General features: G+C 46.2%; 1 protein-coding gene across 1 annotated transcript in view; it reads left to right on the top strand.

Moving 5' to 3' along the window:
* The window catches only part of pde10a (phosphodiesterase 10A), a 215,097-nt gene that overhangs the window by 108,636 nt on the left and 85,683 nt on the right, over nucleotides 1-20,778 (top strand). Inside the window, exons 7-10 of the mRNA XM_033026353.1 lie at nucleotides 3,867-4,022; nucleotides 4,624-4,674; nucleotides 14,251-14,309; nucleotides 15,173-15,224. Coding sequence (XP_032882244.1) covers nucleotides 3,867-4,022; nucleotides 4,624-4,674; nucleotides 14,251-14,309; nucleotides 15,173-15,224 — 318 coding nt within the window. The remainder of the gene's footprint in view (nucleotides 1-3,866; nucleotides 4,023-4,623; nucleotides 4,675-14,250; nucleotides 14,310-15,172; nucleotides 15,225-20,778) is intronic.

Genomic DNA, 20,778 nt, shown 5'->3' with positions numbered 1-20,778 from the left:
TCAGCCATCTAAGTGCATATATATCCTATCCCTCAGAATACTCTCAAGTAACTTTCCGACCACAGATGTTAAGCTCATTGGCCTGTAGTTCCCACCCTTTTCCCTACAGCCCTTTTTGTATAAAGGCACAACAGTTACCTCCCTCCAGTCTTCCAGCTCCACGCCTGTATTTAACGACGACTCATAAATATCCGCAAGGGCTCCTGTTATTTCCTCTCTAGCTTCCCACAGTGTCCCCAGATACATCCGATCAGGCCCATGAGATTTGTCTATCTTCATACGCATCAGCACCTCTGTGACCGTAATACTGACTGCTCTCATGACACTTGCAGTGACAAACTCAAGATTCCCCCGTTCTCCTGTCTTTCTCCACAGTAAATACAGAGGAGAAATAGTTATTGAGGACCTTGCCTGTCTCCTGTGGCTCCACACAGATTTGACCGCCTTGATTCCTGAGGGGTCCCACTCTCTCTCTGGTTTACCTTTTTCCTTTACGTTATCTCTTGGGATTATCCTGTTCTGTTTATCATCCAATCCTCTATCCATTTATCTTCCCTTTCCTAATAACTTGTCAAATACCTGGAAATCCCATTATGTTATATCATCTAGCCTCTCTTAATCTACTCTGCTCAAACCATATGAAAGAACTATGGTACACAAAAATGCTGGGGAAACTCAGCGGGTGCAGCAGCATCTATGGAGCGAAGGAAATAGGTGACATTTCGGGCCAAAACCCTTCTTCAGACTGATGGGTGGGGGGGGAGAAGGAAGGAAAAAGGGAGGAGGAGGAGCCCGAGGGCGGGGGGATGGGAGGAGACAGCTCGGGGGTTAAGGAAGGGGAGGAGACAGCAAGGGCTAGCAAAATTGGGAGAATTCAATGTTCATGCTATCCGGACGCAAGCTATCCAGGCGGAATATGAGGTGCTGTTCCTCCAATTTCCGGTGTTGCTCACTCTGGCAATGGAGGAGACCCAGGACAGAGAGGTCGGATTGGGAATGGGAGGGGGAGTTGAAGTGCTGAACCACCGGGAGTTCAGGTAGGTTATTGCGGACTGAGCGGAGGTGTTCGGCGAAACGAAATGGGGGTGTGCGTGCCGCCCCTAGACTTCCTGAAGTCTACAATGAGCTCCTTGTTCTTCTTGGAGTTAAGGGCCAGGTTGTTGTCAGCGCACCATGCTGCTAGGAGCTGGACCTCCTCCCTATAGGCCGACTCATCGTTGTTGCTGATGAGGCCAATCACCGTTGTATCATCTGCATACTTGATGATGGTGTTAGTACCATGTACAGGTGTGCAGTCGTAGGTGAAGAGGGAGTAGAGGAGGGGGCTCAGCACACAGCCCTGTGGAACGCCGGTGTTCAGGGTGAGGGTTGAAGAGGTGTGCTTGTCTAACATAACAGACTGGGGTCTGTTGGTTAGAAAGTCCAGTATCCAGTTGCAGAGGGAGGGGTCGATGCCCAGGTTACCGAGTTTGGTGATCAGTTTAGAGGGTATAATGGTGTTGAATGCTGAGCTGTAATCGATGAACAGCATCCTTACGTAAGTGTCTCTGTATTCGAGGTGGGAGAGGGCGGAGTGAAGTGCCGTTGAGATGGCATCCTCCGTACTCCTGTTCTTGCGGTAGGCAAACTGATAGGGATCCAATGTGGGGGGTAGGCAGCCTTTGAGGTGTGCCAGGACCAGCCTCTCGAAGCACTTGGTAATGATGGGAGTAAGTGCAACTGGGCGGAAGTCGTTGAGGCTTGCCGCAGTGGAGTGTTCTGGCACCGGCACGATGTAGGTGGTTTTAAGGCACGTGGGGACAACTGCTTGGGCAAGTGACAGGTTGAAGATGTCAGTCCAGACGTCTGTCAGCTGCGCAGCACAGGCCCTGAGGACGCGCCCGGGGATGCCGTCTGGGCCAGCTGCCTTACGTGCATTAGTCCTACTCAGTGCCACGTACACGTCGTAGGGGGTGAGTGTGAGGGGTTGGTGATCGGCAGGGAGCACAGCCTTGATGGCTGTCTCTAGATTGTCCCTGTCGAAGCAGCCATAGAAGTGGTTAAGCTCTTCAAGGAAGGAGGCGTCGCTGGATGTGGGGGTGGTGTTGGTGGGTCTATAGTCCGTGATGGCCTGGATGCCTTGCCACATGCGTCGGGGGTCGGAGTTGTTGTTGAAGTGCTCCTCAATCCTGAGCTTATGGCAATGCTTGGCCTTCTTGATGCCCCTCTTCAGGTTAGCCCTGGATGAACTGTAGGCTCGGACATCGCCTGATCTGAAAGCGGTGTCCCGTGCTTTCAGTAGTAGCCTGACCTCGCTGTTCATCCATGGCTTCTGATTCGGGAATATGGTCACCCGTTTGAGGGAGGTGACAATATTGATGGTGGAGTTTATAAAGTCCAGAACAGAGGATGTGTAGGAATCAATGTCCGTGTGGGAGTCAAGGGTGGCCTGGGCTGCAAACGCCTTCCAGTCAGTGTTTCCAAAACACTGCTGAAGTGTGGAGTCCGCTTCCTCTGACCAGACTTTAACTGTCCTCACAGTGGGTTTAACCCGTCTGATGAGTGGGGAGTACTTAGGGAGCAGGAACAATGAGAGGTGATCAGACTGACCAAGGTGGGGGAGGGGGACGGCTTTGTAAGCTTCAGCCACGTTAGTGTAGACTTTTTCCAGTGTCTTGTCTACCCTACCTTTTCCTCGCCAGTGAGCGCACGTTGGCGAGGAAAAGGCTAGGAATCACTAGCCTGTGTGGGGCTAGCTCTAACCTGGCCTTTAACCCGCCTCTGCGTCCCCGGCGGTGCTTTCGTATGCGTCGCCGTCTGTTGGTGCTTCCGTTCGGCCGAGCTGGTGTTCTGTCGCTCCGTTGCTCCGCGCCTCCGTGGCTCCGGTGGCGGTCTCCATCCCCGCGGTTCCGCTGGCGTTCTCCAGCCCCGCGGCTCCGCTGGCGTTCTCCTGCCCCAGGGCTCCGCTGGCGGGAGGGGGAGTTGAAGTGCTGAGCCACCGGGAGATCAGGTTGGTTCTTGAGAACCGAGCGGAGGTGTTGGGCGAAGCGATGGCCAAGCTTACGCTTGCTCTCACCAATGTAGAGCAGCTGACACCTAGAGCAGCGGATGCAATAGATGAGGTTGGAGGAGGTGCAGGTAAGCCTCTGCCGCACCTGGAAGGTCCTTGGATGGAGTCAAGGGGGGAGGTAAAGCGACATGTGTAGCATTTCCTGCGGTTGCAAGGGAAAGTACCAGGAGAGGGGGTGGTTTGGGTGGGAGGGGACGAATTGATCAGAGAGTTACGGAGGGAGCAGTCTCTGCGGAAACCCGTTAGGGAAGGAGATGGGAAGATGTGGCCAGTGGTGGGATCCCGTTGGAGGTGGCGAAAATGTCGGAGGATCATCTGTTGTATGTGACAGCTGGCAGGGTGGAAGGTGAGGACAAGGGGGACTCTGCCCTTGTTACGAGTGGGGGGGATGGGGAGTGAGAGCAAAGTTATATCTCTGTCAGTAAATATCAGGGTATATTTAACCAAAATATACAGTGGACCAGAGGGCACCATTGTTTACACCCATCTATTCTAAGGAATAACTCACTGTATTTTCTATGCATTAGAAAGTATAAATAAGAGATGAAGCAACCGATACCTGTGTGCAGCAAAAGCTGGAACAATTCAGGATTGAACTATTAAGTGTCAAGTAATATTCAGTCCCTTCAGACATCCAAGGTATTTTCATAGCTGATAGATAGCTATTCTAATGTCATCTCTGAAACCCACAATCTCTACTACAATGTAAGGAGGCCTGTAGGAGCATCACCACTTACAGGTTCCCCTCCAGTTCAGAAACATTTCATATTTGGAAATATAACATTTTATATGAACATTCTCTTTTCCTTCTTTTTAGGATAAACGATTTCCAAAAGGGACAGGACTGGACACAGGAACTGCGGTCCAATCTGTTCTCAGTTTACCAATAATCACCGCTTCAGATGAATTATTAGGCGTTTTAGAATTGCATCGAGATTTTGGCCACGATCCTTTTGATATCAATCAACAAAAGGTTTGTTTCAACTGTAGATATTGTCCAATTAGCACTTTTAGCCAAACTTCAAATAAGGCAGCACTCCAAATATATTTAGGGAGGTATATATGAACCTATGATTGATTGAACACTGATGATTGATTATGATGCACGTTTACCACTACAGGAGAAAGTAAAACTTATTATAGGGTCTGTGAGATTGACTGACTGAGTGAGTATATATATAAATATATATATAGTCCATTTGTAACAGGGCAGTAAACTGGAAGCTGATCTCAGCAGAAGTTATTTGAAAAAAAACAATTGATCAGAATCCATAGTGTTGGAAGTGCAGAAATTCAGTCTGATTTCTGTTTCTAATTAGTATCCAATAGCATCCAAAGTATTGATAGACGTTGGCTTACATCAGAATTAAGTTAGTTATTGCCCCAGAGGTCAAATAGCCTTGACAACACATTCTCAAGGCTAATATATGAAAATTGAGTATTTACTGGGGTGATAGTAAGCTGACCATCCAAAAACTGAACGAGCAGAATGAAAGTTACAAAAGAGAACAAAAATGTTATCCTAATTTAGTTGGACAATATTGGTTGACCTTCTGTGATACTTTTTGCTTCAGGTTGCCACTGCAAATTTAGTGTGGGCTTTGGTAGCATTTAATCAAGTCCAGGTAAGAAAGATTTCCCTGTTTTCTGATTTTATATCATTTTGTTTAGCAACGAAAATACGTCAATTATTTTAAGGTAATTGCAGCAATTACCAAAGTAGATTGTTGGAAGTGATGGAACAAACTATGGAAGTTAGAGGGTATCATGTGTATTTGTTTGCATGCCTAGAATATTGCATGGAATTGCAGCCCAAATAAAATATTCAGAGCAATAATGTTAATATAAATGTTTTCTTCTTTTGTGTTGTATAATTTTCCATATCTATCACAGTTCCTCACGCATCTGACAGCACTCAGAATGCTATAATTAATATTTTGCATAACCCTAATGGGCCTGTCCCACTTAGGCGATTCTTTCGGCGACTGCCAGCGACTGTCATAGTCGTAGCAGGTCGCCGATAAACCGTCGACTGAACCCCCTTACGACAATGTCTACGACAATGTCTACAACAACCTACCACCTAGTCGACGTCAAGTTACGGCAAGCTACCGACAACCGGCGACCTATAGGACGTCCACCTGCGATCACACCTACGACAACCTAAGTCCACAAGCTACGACAAGGTAAGACAATTCAGTCGCAGGTTGACGTAGATAGTCGCCAATGGAATTCACCAAAGTCAGCACCGGTGACAACCTACGTCATCCTGGCAACAACCTACCATAGCACGTACCTCAGGAGAAGTCAAGCTACGACAAGCCCACGGTCGCCGACTGTCGCCGAAAAGTTTTGAGCATTTCAAAATCCAGCGGCGACCAGAAAAACGCTACGATTCTTTGGGCGACTGAGGAGACCATATAGGCAACACCCCGGCGACCATGTGGCGACAGCCTAATCACCTGTATTCGCCTAAAAAATTGCCTAAGTGGGACAGGGGCAAAAAGCTTCCCATTGCTCCTGGTCACCATGCAAAATCTGCAAGCTCCACTCGAGAATGCCCTACTACTCTGTTCATTGGCAAAGCTACACTGATGAACAGTTTACAGCTGAGGCATATACTGATGTATTTACAGATACATATACTATTACATTTATCTCATTCATTCTCTGGTGTAATGCAGATTATCTATGAATATAGGAAAGAAGTAAGCTTTAGGTCCTTGAGCCGTGCGTGTGTGCATATATATATCTATACATATATATATATGTGTGCACGTGTGTGTATGTGTATGCATGTATATATGTAAGAAAGAACTGCTGATGCTGGTTTAAATTAAAGGTAGACACAAAATGCTGGAGTAACTCAGCGGGACAGGCAGCATCTCTGGAGAGAAGGAATGGGTGATGTTTCGGGTCAAGACCCATCTTCAGACTGAAGAACGGTCTCGACCCGAAATGTCACCCATTCCTTCTCCCCAGAGATGCTGCCTGTCCAGCTGTCCACTTGAATTCGAGTTACTCCAGCAATTTGTGTCTACCTTCTATGTATACTGTATATATGTGTGTGTATATATACACACACTGAACTTTTTCTTTATCGTTTATTATATTGTTACAGTGACCTATGTTTACATATTGTGGTGTGCTGCTGCTGAGTAATGCGGCTTTTTCACGGGGCGACTTGACGCAAGATGTAACCAGAGTGAAGTGGTCGTGGTCTAGCACGATATCACACGATATAACGGGGGGTAGATAAAGAGTTCCCACGGTACTCGGCATTTCTGTTATTTGTGCGAGTGACTTGTCCGTCTCCCGAGCTTTCCCGTTATATCTTGAATGAACATTGTGAAGTGTTGTTAAATCATCACGTGGCACAAATGATGTCACTTTTTTTTCACACACTATAAATATCCTCCCTTGGTTGAATTGGCTCATTTGGAGACATGTTTTACTGTGTATGTGGGAGACACAGATGGACTGAGCACAGTACCTCGGTCTTACTGTGTGTGGGAGAGGGGGAGAAAGAGATGTACACTCACAGAGGCAGAGTCTCTCAGCCTGTGTAAGAGGGAGGGAGGGAGAGAGAGAGAGAGAGAGGCACACACAAGGTGGATGTGAAATCTCACCTGCCTGTTTCAGTGACAGACACCCGCCGCCAGTAAATGAAGACTGTAAAACTGGGACCCTGGTTCTGGACTCCCCCAACATCGGGAACATTCTTCCTGCATCTAGCCTGTCCAATCCCGTAGATACTGATTAGACCGGTATCTATTTATTTACTTTATTAATGATTTCAATTAAATATTGGGAATATCAGGCCGCAAACGTTATTTCTTGAGTGTTAGTGCTGGACTTTGACTCGACCTTCCTAGTTAGCCGGCGCCTGAGACTGAGCCAAGCAATGTCCAGACCTGACTTCAACACAAAGTGATGGAGGAACTCAAAGGGTCAGGCTCGTCCAACGCTCTGTGTTTTGCTCGTGATTCCTGCATCTGCAGTTCCTCGTGTCTACAGACCAGAGTTGCCACTTGACTCCGAGATGACCATCACAGAGCATACGGAAGATAGACACGAAATGCTGGAGTAACACAGCGGGACGGGCAGCATCTCTGGAGAGAAGGAATGTGTGACGTTTCGGTTCGAGACCCTTCTTCAGAGTCTCGTCCCGAAACGTCACCCATTCCTTTAATCCAGATGCTGCCCGTCCAGTATTTTCAATCAATTCAATTTCAATTTATTGTCATTTGGACCCCTTGAGGTCCAAACGAAATGCCGTTTCTGCAGCCATACATTACAAACAAATAGACCCAAGACACAACATAATTTACATAAACATCCATCACATTGCTGTGATGGAAGGCCAAAAAAACTTCTCTCTCCACTGCACTCTCCCCCCCATGTCAGAGTCAAAGCCCCCGGCGGGCGATGGCGAATTGTCCCGTGGCCATTAAGCCACGCCGGGTGATGCAAGGTCGCACACCGGGTCTTGGTGTTAGAGCCCCCGGCGCGCGCTCGCAGAGACCCGCCGCCATTCCAAGCCGCGCGGGGCGGTGATGTAAGGCCCCGCTCCAGGAACTCTTCAACCCCGCAACTCGGGCGGGAGAAGTCGCCGTTGCGGGAGCCCTGAAAAGCGGTCTCCCTCCAGGTACCCGCGGGCTCCCGGTGCCGTCCGCCAAACCCGCAGTTGCAGCCACCGAATCTCCGGGGGTCGGGCCGCAGCAGTGTCCACCACAGCTCCACCCGCTCTGGACTCGGCCAGCTCCGCGACGGTGAGGTGAGTAGTCGGTACCAGAGTCCCCGGTCTTCCTGTTGGAGGCCGCTCCTCGTTGCAGCCCCAACGACAACAGAGACCCGACAAAGAAAAGGTCGGGTCTCCCGTGCAGGGAGAGATTTAAAAGTTACCCCCAACCCCCCCCACCCCCCCACACACATAGCCCAACAAAAATAACAAAAGCTACATTAAAACATAGACATAAAATAATAAAAACGCAGACGGACTGCAGAGGCCGCTGCTGGCGAGAGCCGCGCCGCCTACTGTCTCCAGTATTACTGTGTCTATCATCGGCGCAAATCAACATCTACAGTTCTTCCCGACACATTAGAGGATACCGTCTCGCCATCACTCGGATTACCCGCTTCATTTCCATAACGTTGCCATCTATCTTTACTTTGCTTACTGAAGCCTGATCCTTGTCACACTCAGTGCTCTATCGCCCAGCCTCTCATCTTTCAATCGGGTTCGGCCAGGAAGGAACTGCAGATGCTGGATTAAAACGAAGATAGACACAACATGTAGCTCAGCGGGACAAGCAGCATATCAGAAGGGTCTCGACCCGAAATGTCACCCATTCATTCTCCCCAGAGATGCTGCCTGCCGTCGAGTTACTCCAGCATTCTCTTTAAACCGGCATCTGCTGTTCCTTCCGACACATGCACAAGAAATAGGCAACTTTTCGGGCCGAAACGTTGCCTATTTCCTTCGTTCCATAGATGCTGCTGCACTCGCTGAGTTTCTCCAGCATTTGTGTGTGTGGGTGGGAGTTGGGGGGGGGATTCGAATCGGAACCCTTCTTCAGACATCCTAATCGGAATTGAGTCTGAAGATGTGTCTCGTCCCGAAACATCACCTATTTTTCTCCAGAGATGCTGCTTGACTCGCTGAGTTACTCCAGCTTTTTGTGTCTGTCTTCGATTTAAACCAGCATGTTAAACCAGCAGTTCACTCCTTACACGGGTCTCTGGAGAGCATTGATTGGTAGCGTTCCGGACCCTGCTTCGGAAAGGCATCGATCACTAGTCGGCGAGGCTGTATCTCTCAAAGAAGTACATGTGAAAAATTTCTCACGGACCCTAAAAATGCGGGACCTTTCAGTAAAGTCCCTTTTAAAGATTCTTGAATCTCATTAACATAACTCATGAATAAGTTGATGTCCATATGCGGATGCAAATCTTTATTTTTTAAATTCAATCCCACAGAAGACAATTTTTACTCACCTTCTGTCCCCTCTGTCCAGCTTCCGGGTTCACCGTTCGCAGGAGTTCCCACGGTAACCGCAAGAGTTATTACGGATATCGCACGGATATCGCACTGGCCACTATGTTCATACAATGTTGCAATGCTCAACCACAAGTGTACAAGTCACTCTTGGAGAAATTCAAACTTGCTTGAATTTTCTCCCGTCACCAAGTTACACGATTACCTGCCGTTAGCGCCACGGTGGTCCACGGTGGTCCACGAATGCCGTACTGTTACCGCACGAGGTTCCCACGATGTTAAACTCTGGTTAACTCTTGCGTCAAGTCGCCCCGTGAAAAAGCCCCATAAGAATGTCATTGTTCTATGTGGGACATATGACAATAAAACATTGATTCTCTTGCCTCTCTCTATTCTGCCATGCAACAGCTGATTTATAATAATTGATCTGTGCCTTTTTCTCAGCCCTCAACAGCCATCAATTTAAATAATCCAATGAATGGTTGACCTTGCATTAATTCGCAGAGCGTTTAAATATATAGAATCTCTTAAATGTAAGAAACTTAATTCCTAAAAGGCCCTGATCTACTTTTTTAGATTTGCCCCATTAGTTCAGGTGGCTCTTTGGCTGCTCTTACGTTCCTTACAGTATCTCAAAATCCTTCATCAAACCACACTTTCATCTTCTAATCGCAGAAACAGCAGATCTAGTTTCTGTAATCACGCTCTGTAATTTAGACCTTGAGAATCCAGGTATCAGTCTGGTTAAACTTCTCTGATCTTCCTCCAAGCCATGATTTCTTTCCAAAGATATAATACCTCTAATTGTTCATGGCACTTCAGGTATCTAATCAGGCATTTGTGCAGTTGCTGTATAACTTCTATCTTTTGTATATTCATCTCAACATATGAAGGCCTTTCCAATTTTCTTTGTAACTGAATCATAACATTTTAATGTTATATACATGAACACCTCCCCTCGACCCCCTCCAAAATAATTCTTGCAACTTCTACTGCTTATAACTACTCTTCCATGATCTTCAGCTTTTTCCACACTATTTTGTGGAACTTTATCAAATACTTTATGAAAATCTATATAAATAATATCATAGACATTTCTATGTGTTCTACTTTAGTTGTTTAGAAGTATTCAATGAGACTTGCTAGCCATAAATTATCCTTCACATTGTTTTCAAGTATCAAAGTGACCTGATCAATTTTCCAAAGTATAGAAGCAGTTCTTTTCACCGATCTTCTGTCATTTCATTTGTGTCTGATCACGTTGAAGTTGCAGTTACCAAAATCAAGAATTTTTGTAGTTGGATGTACCAGGAGGACCGGAATCTTCTGAGGACCTGATCCCGGGTATTCAAGTCTGGTGATGCAGATTCTTGCAAGAAGTCTGGGTACGACCTTGATAAAGCCATCTAAAAGACTAAAAGGGACTTTCACTCGAAATTGGAGGATGAGACAGACGTTCGGCAGCTGTGGCAGAGCTTGCAAGCCATCACTTCCTGCAAGGCAAAACCAAGTGACAACTCAAGTGACAGTGACGCATAACTTAATGCATTCTACACACGCTTTCAATGGGGAGAACACCTATTAGACTTTAGAAATACAGTGTGGAAATAGGCCTTTCGGCCTACCGAGTCGGCGCCAACCACTGATCACCCCATACAGTAACACTATCCTACAACCACTCGGGACAATTTGCTATTTTACTTTAAGCAAATTAACTTACAAACCAAAAGTAGACGCAAAGTGCTGGAGTAACTCAGTGGCTCAGGCAGCATCTCTGGAGAAAAAAGATGGATGACATTTCTGGCCGGAACCCCTCTTCAGACTGAAAGTAGAGGGGGAAAGGAGGGGAACTAGAGGTAGGAAAAGGCCAGAACAAATCACGGCTGGCAGCAGATGACCAAGGAAGGGTGGAGCCCATAAAGGCCCATTGTTGGCTGGGGAAGAGGGATTGATACAGGGATGCAAACAGTGGAACTGGTAGGATGACAAGTGTGAGGGGGGGGGGGGGGGGGGAGAGATGCAGGGGTTACTTGAAATTAGAGAAATTAATATTTGTACCGCTGAGCTGTAAGCTGCCCAAGCGAAATATGAGGTGCTGTTCCTCTAATTTGCGTGTGGCCTCACTGACAGTGGAGGAGGCCCAAGAAAGAAAGCTCAGTATGGGAATGGGAAGGGGAGATTAAATGTTTAGCAACCAGGAATCTCTTCGGCTAAGGATCACTGAGAGTAAGTGTTCAGCAAAACGACCACCCAGTCTGCGCTTGGTCTCACTGATATATAGGTCCCAAACACCGAAGAAAACGATGCATTAGATCAGGTTGGAGGAGGTGCAGGTGAACCTCTGCCTTACCTGAAAGGACTGTCAGGGTCCCTGGATGGAGTCAAGGTATAGGGGCACGTGTTGCATCTCCTGTGCTTGCACAAGAAAGTTCCTGGGTAGGCGGCTGGTTTGGGTTGGAAGGGACGAGTGAACCAGTGAGTGTGGAGGGAACGGTCTCTACGGAAAGCAGAAAGGGGTGAAGATGGGAAGATGTGACTAGAGGTGGGATCCCATTGGTGGTGGCGGAAATGTCGGAGGATCATGTGTTGTATGCCACAGCTGATGGGGTATAAGGTGAGGGGGGAGAACTATCCCTGTTGCTACTGGGGGGAGGGAGAGCAAGAGCAGAACTATGGGATACATAAGAAACTCATGTGACGTCCTCGTCTGTGAGAGAAGACGGAAACTCCCGTTCCCTAAAGAATGAGGACATCTCGAATATCCTGGTATGGAACACCTCATCATCGGAGCAGATGCGGCGGAGATGCAAGAATTGGAGTAAAGGATGTAGTTTTTGCAGGAGGCCGGGTAGGAAGAGGTGAAGCCCAGTGAAGACCTACACACCTGTATGGCTTTGGAGCTTGGGCAGTGACAGGAGCACCTGGAGAAAACCCACACGGTCACAGGGAGAACGTACAAACTCCGTACAGACATCACACGTAGTCAGGATCGAACCTGGGTCTCTGGTGCTGTAAGGCAGCAACACAACCACTGTGACACTGTACCGCCCACCTATGTGCCTTCTTGGGCCCCCATAGCCCCTGACGGAATTGTAATCTTAGTCAAAGAGGCCAATGTTAGCAGATCCTTTGCAACTCGATGCTAGACTTCCTCATCAATCGACCACAATCGGCACAAATTGGCAACGACGGTCCCTCCTCGATAACCATCAGCACAGTGGCATCTCAAGGCTGTGTGCTCAGTTCCCTGCTATACCTATGACTGTGCAGCTGGACACAGTTCCAACTCCATCTTTAAATTTGCCAATGACACCACCGTTGTTGGACGAATTATGGGAATTGATGAGTCAAAGTATAGGAGGGAGATAATTGTCTGTGTGAATGTTGCCAGAACAACAAACTTGCCTTTAGTGTCAGTAAGACCAAGGAGCTGATTATTGACTTTAGAAGAGGAAGGTCGAGGATCCATGAACCTGTCTTCATCGATAGGAGAGATTCAACAACTTCAAGTTCATGGGCATGCAATTCTCTGAAGATCTCTCCTGAACACAGCACATTGATGCAATTTATAAGGAATGCTCATCTACAGGTCTACTTCCTTACAAGATTGAGGAGATTCAGTGTGTCGATGTATACTCTCTTGAACTTGTATGGTCGAGCGCATATTAACTGGTTGCATCACAGTCTGGTTCTTCAACTCAAACACCTAGGAACAAAGGAGATTACAAAAGTTGTCGACTCTACCCAGTCCATCACAGGTACTGACCTTCACAGCAATGAAGAGATCAATAACAGGTGCTGCCTCGCCCTGGCCACGCACTCGTTTCATTCCTGCTTTTGGGAAGAAGTTATAGGAATCTGAAAACTGATCTCCGGGTTCTTTCCCAACAGCTATCAGGCGATTAAACAATCCAAACACTAACTAAACTTCAAACCACGATCTGTCCAGGTTGTACTTGGGACTTCAGGCTTCTGTTTTGTTTTGCACTAATATTGGTGTTTTTAATATTATTTATTTAATTAGTCTAAACACCCTGAACCTTTTCTTACATTTTCTTCCTCTTTATGTCGATATCCAGTATCATTCTGCAAGTTCCAATCACATTTACCTCTTCTACCAATATACTTGCTGAATTTTAAAAAATTATTTCCTGTCTATTTTTTACCTCAATTACTTTTTTTTTTCCTCTGGTTATTCGCATTCCTGCTCTAAAAAAACAAACTCCTTTCCTTTTAGTTTTCTCTCAATGAAACTTACTCAATTAGGCTAATCATCTGACCATGTACTAGTCCATGGTGCACTTTGGATGAAGCATAGAAAAGGGCCCTTTAGCCCACCATGGTGAACATCATGCCTATCTCTACAACTCTCACCTCCCTTTTGGAGGTAGCTTTTAGATCTTCAATGGCAAGTCACAAACCCGGAAAAGGCAAGGATCGAAAGTGTTTGAGACCGTTGTCAACTCTAAGTTTACCTCCAAGGACTCATTTAGTAGTACAAAATGATACGGCATAGAAACGGGCCCTTTAGCTAACCACGTTCATGGTGACCACCATGTCTTTCTCTACTACTCCCACCTGCCTGCATGGACTCCATACTTCTCTGTGCCCTGCTCATTCAAGTAGCTGTCTCGGTAGCTCCTTAAATATTTTTACTTGGCCTGACTCCATCACCTCCACAGGCAGCTCATTACAGTTACCAACTATTTTTTGTGTGAAATATTTAACCCTCAGATCCCCTTTAAACCTCCCCCCTCTCATTTTAAACCTATGCTCTAATTTTGGACACCACTACCATGGAAACAGCCAATGGCTATCTACCCTATCTGTTGCTCTTATAAATCAAGCACAATGTTAATGTGAACTGATTTCAATATTGCTTTAACATTCCTGGGTCAGAATCCTGGAATGCTTTATCTAATATTGTGGAATCACCCTCTTCTGATGGACAACAGTGATTCAAAAAGGCAGTCGACTGCAGCATTTTCGGGGTCAATTAAGTTTGTGTAATAAAAAACACCTTTGGTTGTATTACCTATCATATTAAGAATTAATTCAAAATACCCTGTTTCACTAACACGCTCTCTTGTAAAATGTAGGCATTCAAATGGTCGTTCATTGCATGCACAGTTGCACGCACACTGAACAAAATACACTGGAATACTTTTTAGATATTGTCCTGATGTGCAAACTTAAATTTCAGATAGCCAAAGGCCTTACCAAACAGACTGAAATGAATGATTTTCTACTAGATGTGTCCAAGTAAGTGATTAATATCTTTGACTTGACAAATGTTATTTAAGGTAATTTACGGCTGTTGGTTATAGTTTTGCAGTCAATGCAGTTTAATTTGAAAAGATAGGAAATCTGAAATAGGGGACAGAAATCCAAGATCAAACTGATGGTTTTAGCAGAGTATAAACCTGACAAATCCCATTTGCATCTTTGAGAGATTTCCTCAAATCAGTGTCCAGACTCCCAACTGTGCTGAAAGAGCCTGAATTACCTTTTCAATGGAGTGTTGTGCCTTTTCACAACAGTATATTGGCATCCAATATAAACTTCCACTGAGAATGGCATCAGTAAATTTGTGACATTTAATTCCTTACCATGCTGTGCCACAACAATGGCCTCTCTATCGAGTGTAAATTATGATTCCACCAAATTAAATGCATTGTCTAAGAATTAGGAAAGCTGGAAGTATCATCAAACATGTCTGTCATGCAGCTCATTCCCTTCTGTCTCTTCCACCTTCTGGAAGAAGATACTGGATCTTGAAAGCCTGGACATCCAGACTTAAGAATAACTTCTTCCCACTACTTATCCAATTCCTGAATTACTTATCCCTTTCACACCCTATTCACAGAAGTGCTTCCAAGTACTCAAACTCTGAACTTTACCTCATTCAGTTATTCTACTATTTTACTTTAATACTCTTTTGGAATACTTGGATTTTTGTACTATCCCATTGCACCATTCTGTTCTTTCACAATCATTATATTTATTGTTGTATTTATCGTTATTATATGTCTGTGAGCTTCATGTGAACAAGAGATCAGCGCAAAATACCTGAAAATCAATCAATGGTGTAAATAATCTTCTACTGATCTTTTTTTCTCTTACAGAACCTACTTTGATAACATATTGGCAATAGATTCACTGCTTGAACACATTATGGTGAGTACCTGTCTATGCTGTTGAATTAATCCAGATTTCAACAAGACATGTTGGAATTAAAGAAGCCGATGGAATGTAAGTATAATTTGCCATATTCCACTTCTTTAATTCGTTTGCTCTGCGATCAGATTGACAGAAGAGTATTTCTCATCTGCCACTCTGTTCCTGATGTACTTGCTCATGTCAATCATTCATGAAATGGAATGCACAATTCCACAGTAACCTGAAGATTCACATAAATATTATAATATTCAGAATTGGATGTGGAATTGAAAAATAATTGTAGCTGGAAATCAGTGCCAGTTATAGTTTATAACAAAAGAAACTGAAGGGCAATGCATTTTTTTAAATGTCTGATTTTTATGATAAATCTTGATGCTCGTTGAAATATGAATATTATGGAACAGAATATTGATTCTGTAATTGGTATCAGCATGAAATATTGGAAAATTAGTTTTAAACACTGAAAGTTAAATTCCCTTTACTGTGATGTTATATCTATACCAAAGAACTGAAGAAACAAGCAGACTTGATCAGTTACATTAGTATAAACTTGATTTTGTTAAGAATAGTTACAAACTATTTGTTATAAGACAGAAATAAACCGTTTATGTTGATGATAGCCAAGGTATGCTAATGGCAGTCAACGACACTAAGAAGGCAGTCTAAGTAATCCCTGCAAAGATTTTATGGACACAGGATCACGCAATGTGGTGCAGCTACATGATGTTGGAGCTGGTGGACCCCTTGGTGAATCATGGTGACCACGTCTGCAGCATGTGTTGTCTGATTGAAGAGCTCAGATTGAAAGTTGCCAACCTGGAGTGAGCTTCAAATTCTGCGGCACATCAGGGATGGGGAGAATTACCTGCACACTGTATTTTCTGGAGGCAGTTACACCCGCGAGGGTAACTGCTTCCAATGTGGTCCGTGATCACGAGGAGAGTGTGACTGCTAGTGAGTCAGGCAGGGGAACAGGTAAGGACCGTGTTAGAGCAGTCTCAGCCCTTGAGGTTGTCAAGTGGGTCTGAGATTCTTGCTTCCTGTGCAGACAAGTGTGGGGGCTGCAGGAAGCATGAGCAAACTGACCAGGGCGCAGTGGATCAGGGGGGCATTCAAAAGGGGAGAGGGAAGAAAAACGTTGTTGTCATTGGGAATAGTATATTTAGGTATTGAAACTATTCTCAGTGACGAGGATCGAGAGTCCCAAAGGTAGTGTTGCCTGCCTGGTGCCCGGGTTTGGGACATCTCCTCTGACCTGCAGAGGAACTTGGAGTGGGAGGAGAAAGATCCAATCGTCATGGTCCATGTGGGTACCAATGACGTAGGTAGAACGAGGAAAGATGTTTTGCTAAGGAAATTTAAACAGCTTGGTACCAGATTGAAAAGCAGAACCAAAAAGGTTGCTACCTGAGCCACATGCAAATTCGCTTAGGGTTGAGAAGACTAAGGATATGAACGAGTGGCTCAAAGACTGGTGTGGAAGAAGTGGATTTGTGGGACATTGGCACCGGTACTGGGGAAGAAGGGAGCTGTTCCGATGGGACGGACGGACTTCACTTGAACCCGGCTGGAGTCCTGGCAAATCATATGACTAGGGCCGTAGATAGAGCTTTAAATTAATTAGTGGAGGGGGTGGGGTCAACAAGTTGGAAGTGTATAGGTGGAGTGAAAGAGAGTGCAGGAGAGGCTACAGATGTCTCCAGAAGTAATAGGACGGACATTTTAAGAAGGGACTAGACTAAGTGGGACCCGTTGGGTCCCTGTCACAAAGGAGGCTTGGTCCCCCAACGCAATATTCCACCACTCACCCATAGCCCCCAACTGCACAGGCGCAGCTCATTTCCCCTCATCCCTTGCACTCTCTCCCCCCCCTCTTCACCATCCCTCTTCTTTCCCCTCTCTTCCTCCCTTCCCCAATCCCTCCCTCACCTCTCTCTTCCTCTCCTTTCATAATCACATTGAATGGCGGTGCAGGCTCGAAGGGCCGAATGGCCTACTCCTGCACCTATTTTCTATGTTTCCCTTATCCTCAGTCACTCCCTCCCTCCCTCCCTCCATAACTCCTCTCCCCTCCCTAACCCCCTCCTATCCCTCTATCCCGCTCCACCTCCCCTATCCCCCCCACTCTCCCACCTCACCTCCCCCACTGCCTTCCTCTCCCTCTATTCCCCACTCCCTACCCCCACTCTCCCCTCCTCTACTCCCCCCCTCCTCTCCCTCTATTCCCCCTCCTCCCCCACTCTCCCTCCCCACCTCCTCCCTCTTCTTTTCCTTCTCCTCCTACCCTCCCCCAGTCCCTCCCTCACATCTCCTTTCCCCTACACTCAGTCCCTCCCTCCATAACTCCTCTCCCCTCCCTACTCCCCTCCTCTCCGTCTATCCCCTCTCCTCCCCCACTCTCCCTCCCCAGGATCTCAAGGTTGCCGCTCCGCTCCCTTCTTGCGTGCCCCGGAGGAGCATCAGCCGTCGGCGCCCTTAGAGCCAGGCCTCGGATCGGCCTGGGAGCACCAGCAGCTATGGCCGCGCCAGCGTGTGGGCGGGAGGGGGGGGCAGGAGCGCTCGGGGAAAAGATGGGGAAAGTGCTATAGAGGAGAGGGGGGGGGGGGGGTGGTTATTACGGGGGAGGGGACAGGAGCTTGCGAGGGGGACCAGAGGGGAAGGGGCTGAAGCTGCGGGGAATTGCGATGGCGGTGCGTTTGAGATTCACAGCAGGCGCTGGATGATCTCCTTCGCCGGGGTCAGATTCACCGCTTTCCGTTTGGCGACATCGCCGCGCTACTTCCGGTCCCTCTGAAAATTGTAGTCGGTTGGAGACTTCCGCCAGCCACCCATAGCGTCCCTCAGCTCCAGTAAAGACGCGATGGCCCAGGAAGGGGCAGACCGTCCCGGGGAGTGACAGGAGAAGAGACCAATCCGCTCGGCGCTGATTGGCAGGAGAGGAGAACGATCTACCCACACGCGTTTTTAACGATTTTTAAACCTCGCTAACTATTACAATATACCACCAATCGGAACGAAACTTGTTGCACTCGCTGCACAGGAGAACGGTGGGTAGGCTGGCGAGAAATCGTAGCGTTATCACGTACCGTTTTTGCGCAAATAGAAAAAGAGCACAAACCGGAAGAGCACAAGATCAGAGCTTTAGTTATGTATTGATAGATAAGACAGTAAGGTCAGTTAAAATCGGGACCGACGTGAGAGGTGGGATGGTGAATACCGAATTAAAGGTGTTATATTTGAATGCACATATTATAGAAACAAAGTGGATGAGCTTGTAGCACAGTTAGAAATTGGTAGGTACGATGTGGGCATTACCGAGACGTGGCTGCAAGAGGATTAGAGCTGGGAGCTGAATATTCAAGTTTATACCCCTATCTGAAAGACAGATGGGTGGTCAGAGGGGGGGGGGGGGGGGGGGGGGGGGGGGTAGCTATGCTGGTAAAGAATGAAATGTGGTCCTTAGCAAGAGTGACATAGGATCAGAAGATGTAGGGTCCTTGTGGTAGAGCTGAGAAACTGCAAGGGTAAAAATACCCTAATGGGAGTTATTTGCAGACCCCAAACAGTAGCCAGGATATAGGGTACAAATTACATTAATTAGGTACAATCGGCATGTAAGTAAGGCAATGCTGTTACAGTGGTCATGGGGATTTCAATGTGCAGGTAGACTGGGAAAATCAGGTTGGTACTGGACCCCGAGAGAGGGAATTTGTACAGTGCATCCGAGGGTTACTTAGAGCAACTTGTGGTGGAGCCTACCAGGGAAACGGTAATTCTGGATTTAATGTTGTGTAATCAACCGGATTTGATAAGGGAACTCAAGGAGGTAGCGACCATAATATGATAAGATTCAACCTGCAATTTGAGAAGGAAAAGCCAAAATCAGATGTGTCAGTATCACAGCTGAGGAAAGGGGACTACAGAGGCATGAGGGTGGAGCTGGCCAAAGTTGACTGGAAAGGGATCCCAGCAGGAATGACAGTGGAACAACAATGGCAGTATTTCTGGGAATAATTCAGAAGATGCAGGATTTTTTCATTCCAAAGAGGAAGAAAAATTCTAATGGGAGAATCATAATCATCCTTTATTAATCAAATATGTTTTCCAACGTACGAGGAATTTGATTTGCCATAGTCCTTTCAATAAAAAGCAACAAAACACAGAAAATACATTTTAACATAAACATCCACCACAGTGATTCCTTCACATTCCTCACTGTGATGGAAGGCGAAAAATGAGTTCAATCTCTTCCCTTCTTTGTCCTCCCACAGTCGGGGGGCCTCAAGCCTTCCGTTGACGGGACGATCTTGGATTCCGTAGCCAAATGAGGGAAGCTGAAAGGTTTGAAGGCGGAAACGTCACCTGGAACGGATGGACTATACCCTAGGGTTCTGAAAGAGGTGACTTTAGAGATTGTGGAGGCATTAGTAGTCATCTTGCACTAGGATCACTAGAGTCAGGAGTGGTTTCAGACGATTGGAAAATTGCAAATATCCCGCTGTTCAAGAAGGGAGCAAAACAGAAGAGTGGGAACTATAGGCCGGTTAGCCTGACTTCAGTGGTTGGTAAGATTTTAGAGTTCATTATAAAGGATGTGGTTTCTGAGTACTTGGAAATTCATGATAAAATAGGCCAAAGTCAGTATGGTTTTGTGAAGGGGAGATTTTGCCTGACAAATCTGTTAGAATTATTTGAGGAAGTAAATAGCAGGACAGACAAAGGAGAGTCAGTGGATTTTATTTACCTAGATTTTCAGAAAACCTTTGATAAGGTGCCAAACATGAAGCTGCTAAAGAAGATGACAGCCCAAGGGAAGCTGCTAGCATGGATAACAGGTTGGCAGGATGGCAGAAGGCAAAGAGTGCTTTTTCTGGTTGGCTGCCAGTGACTAACGGATTTTCACAGGGGGATCCGTTGCTCCACGTTGTATATTAATGTATTTGGACGAGGCTTTGTCGCCAAGTATGCAGATGATACGAAGATAGGTGGAGGGACAGGTAGTGTAGAGAAAGCAGGGACTCTGCAGAAGCATTTGGACAAGTTGGGAGAGGTGGCAGATGGATGACAGCGTAGCAAAGTGTGGAGTCATGCATTTTGGTAGTAGGAAGAAAGGCATAGCCTATTTTCTAAAAGGTGGGAGAATTCAGAAATCGGAGGAGCAAAGGGACTTGGGTGTATCCTTTAGGAAGGAGATGAAGAGGAATATCTTTAGTCAGAGGGTGGTGAATTTGTGGAATTCATTGCCATATAAGACTGTGGAGGCCGTCAATGGATATTTTTAATGCAGAGATAGGTAGATTCTTGATTAGTAATGGTGTCGGGGTTATGGGGAGGAGGCAGGAGAATGGGGTTAAGAGAGAAAGATAGATCAGCCATGAATGAATGGCGGAGTAGACATGATGGGCCGAATGGCCTAATTGTGCTCAATCACATGAATTTATGAAGATTAAACTCATAGGACACAAGGGCGAAATTACAGTAATATTGATCAATTACTTTGTTGTAAGCATTTACTTTAAAATAATATCTTTTGGTCTCAATTTTAAAAATA

Source organism: Amblyraja radiata, chromosome 8 (assembly GCF_010909765.2).
Source record: "Amblyraja radiata isolate CabotCenter1 chromosome 8, sAmbRad1.1.pri, whole genome shotgun sequence".
Taxonomy (NCBI): domain Eukaryota; kingdom Metazoa; phylum Chordata; class Chondrichthyes; order Rajiformes; family Rajidae; genus Amblyraja; species Amblyraja radiata.
The sequence above is the reverse complement of the archived record's forward strand: the minus strand, read 5'-3'. Positions and strand labels throughout refer to the sequence as shown.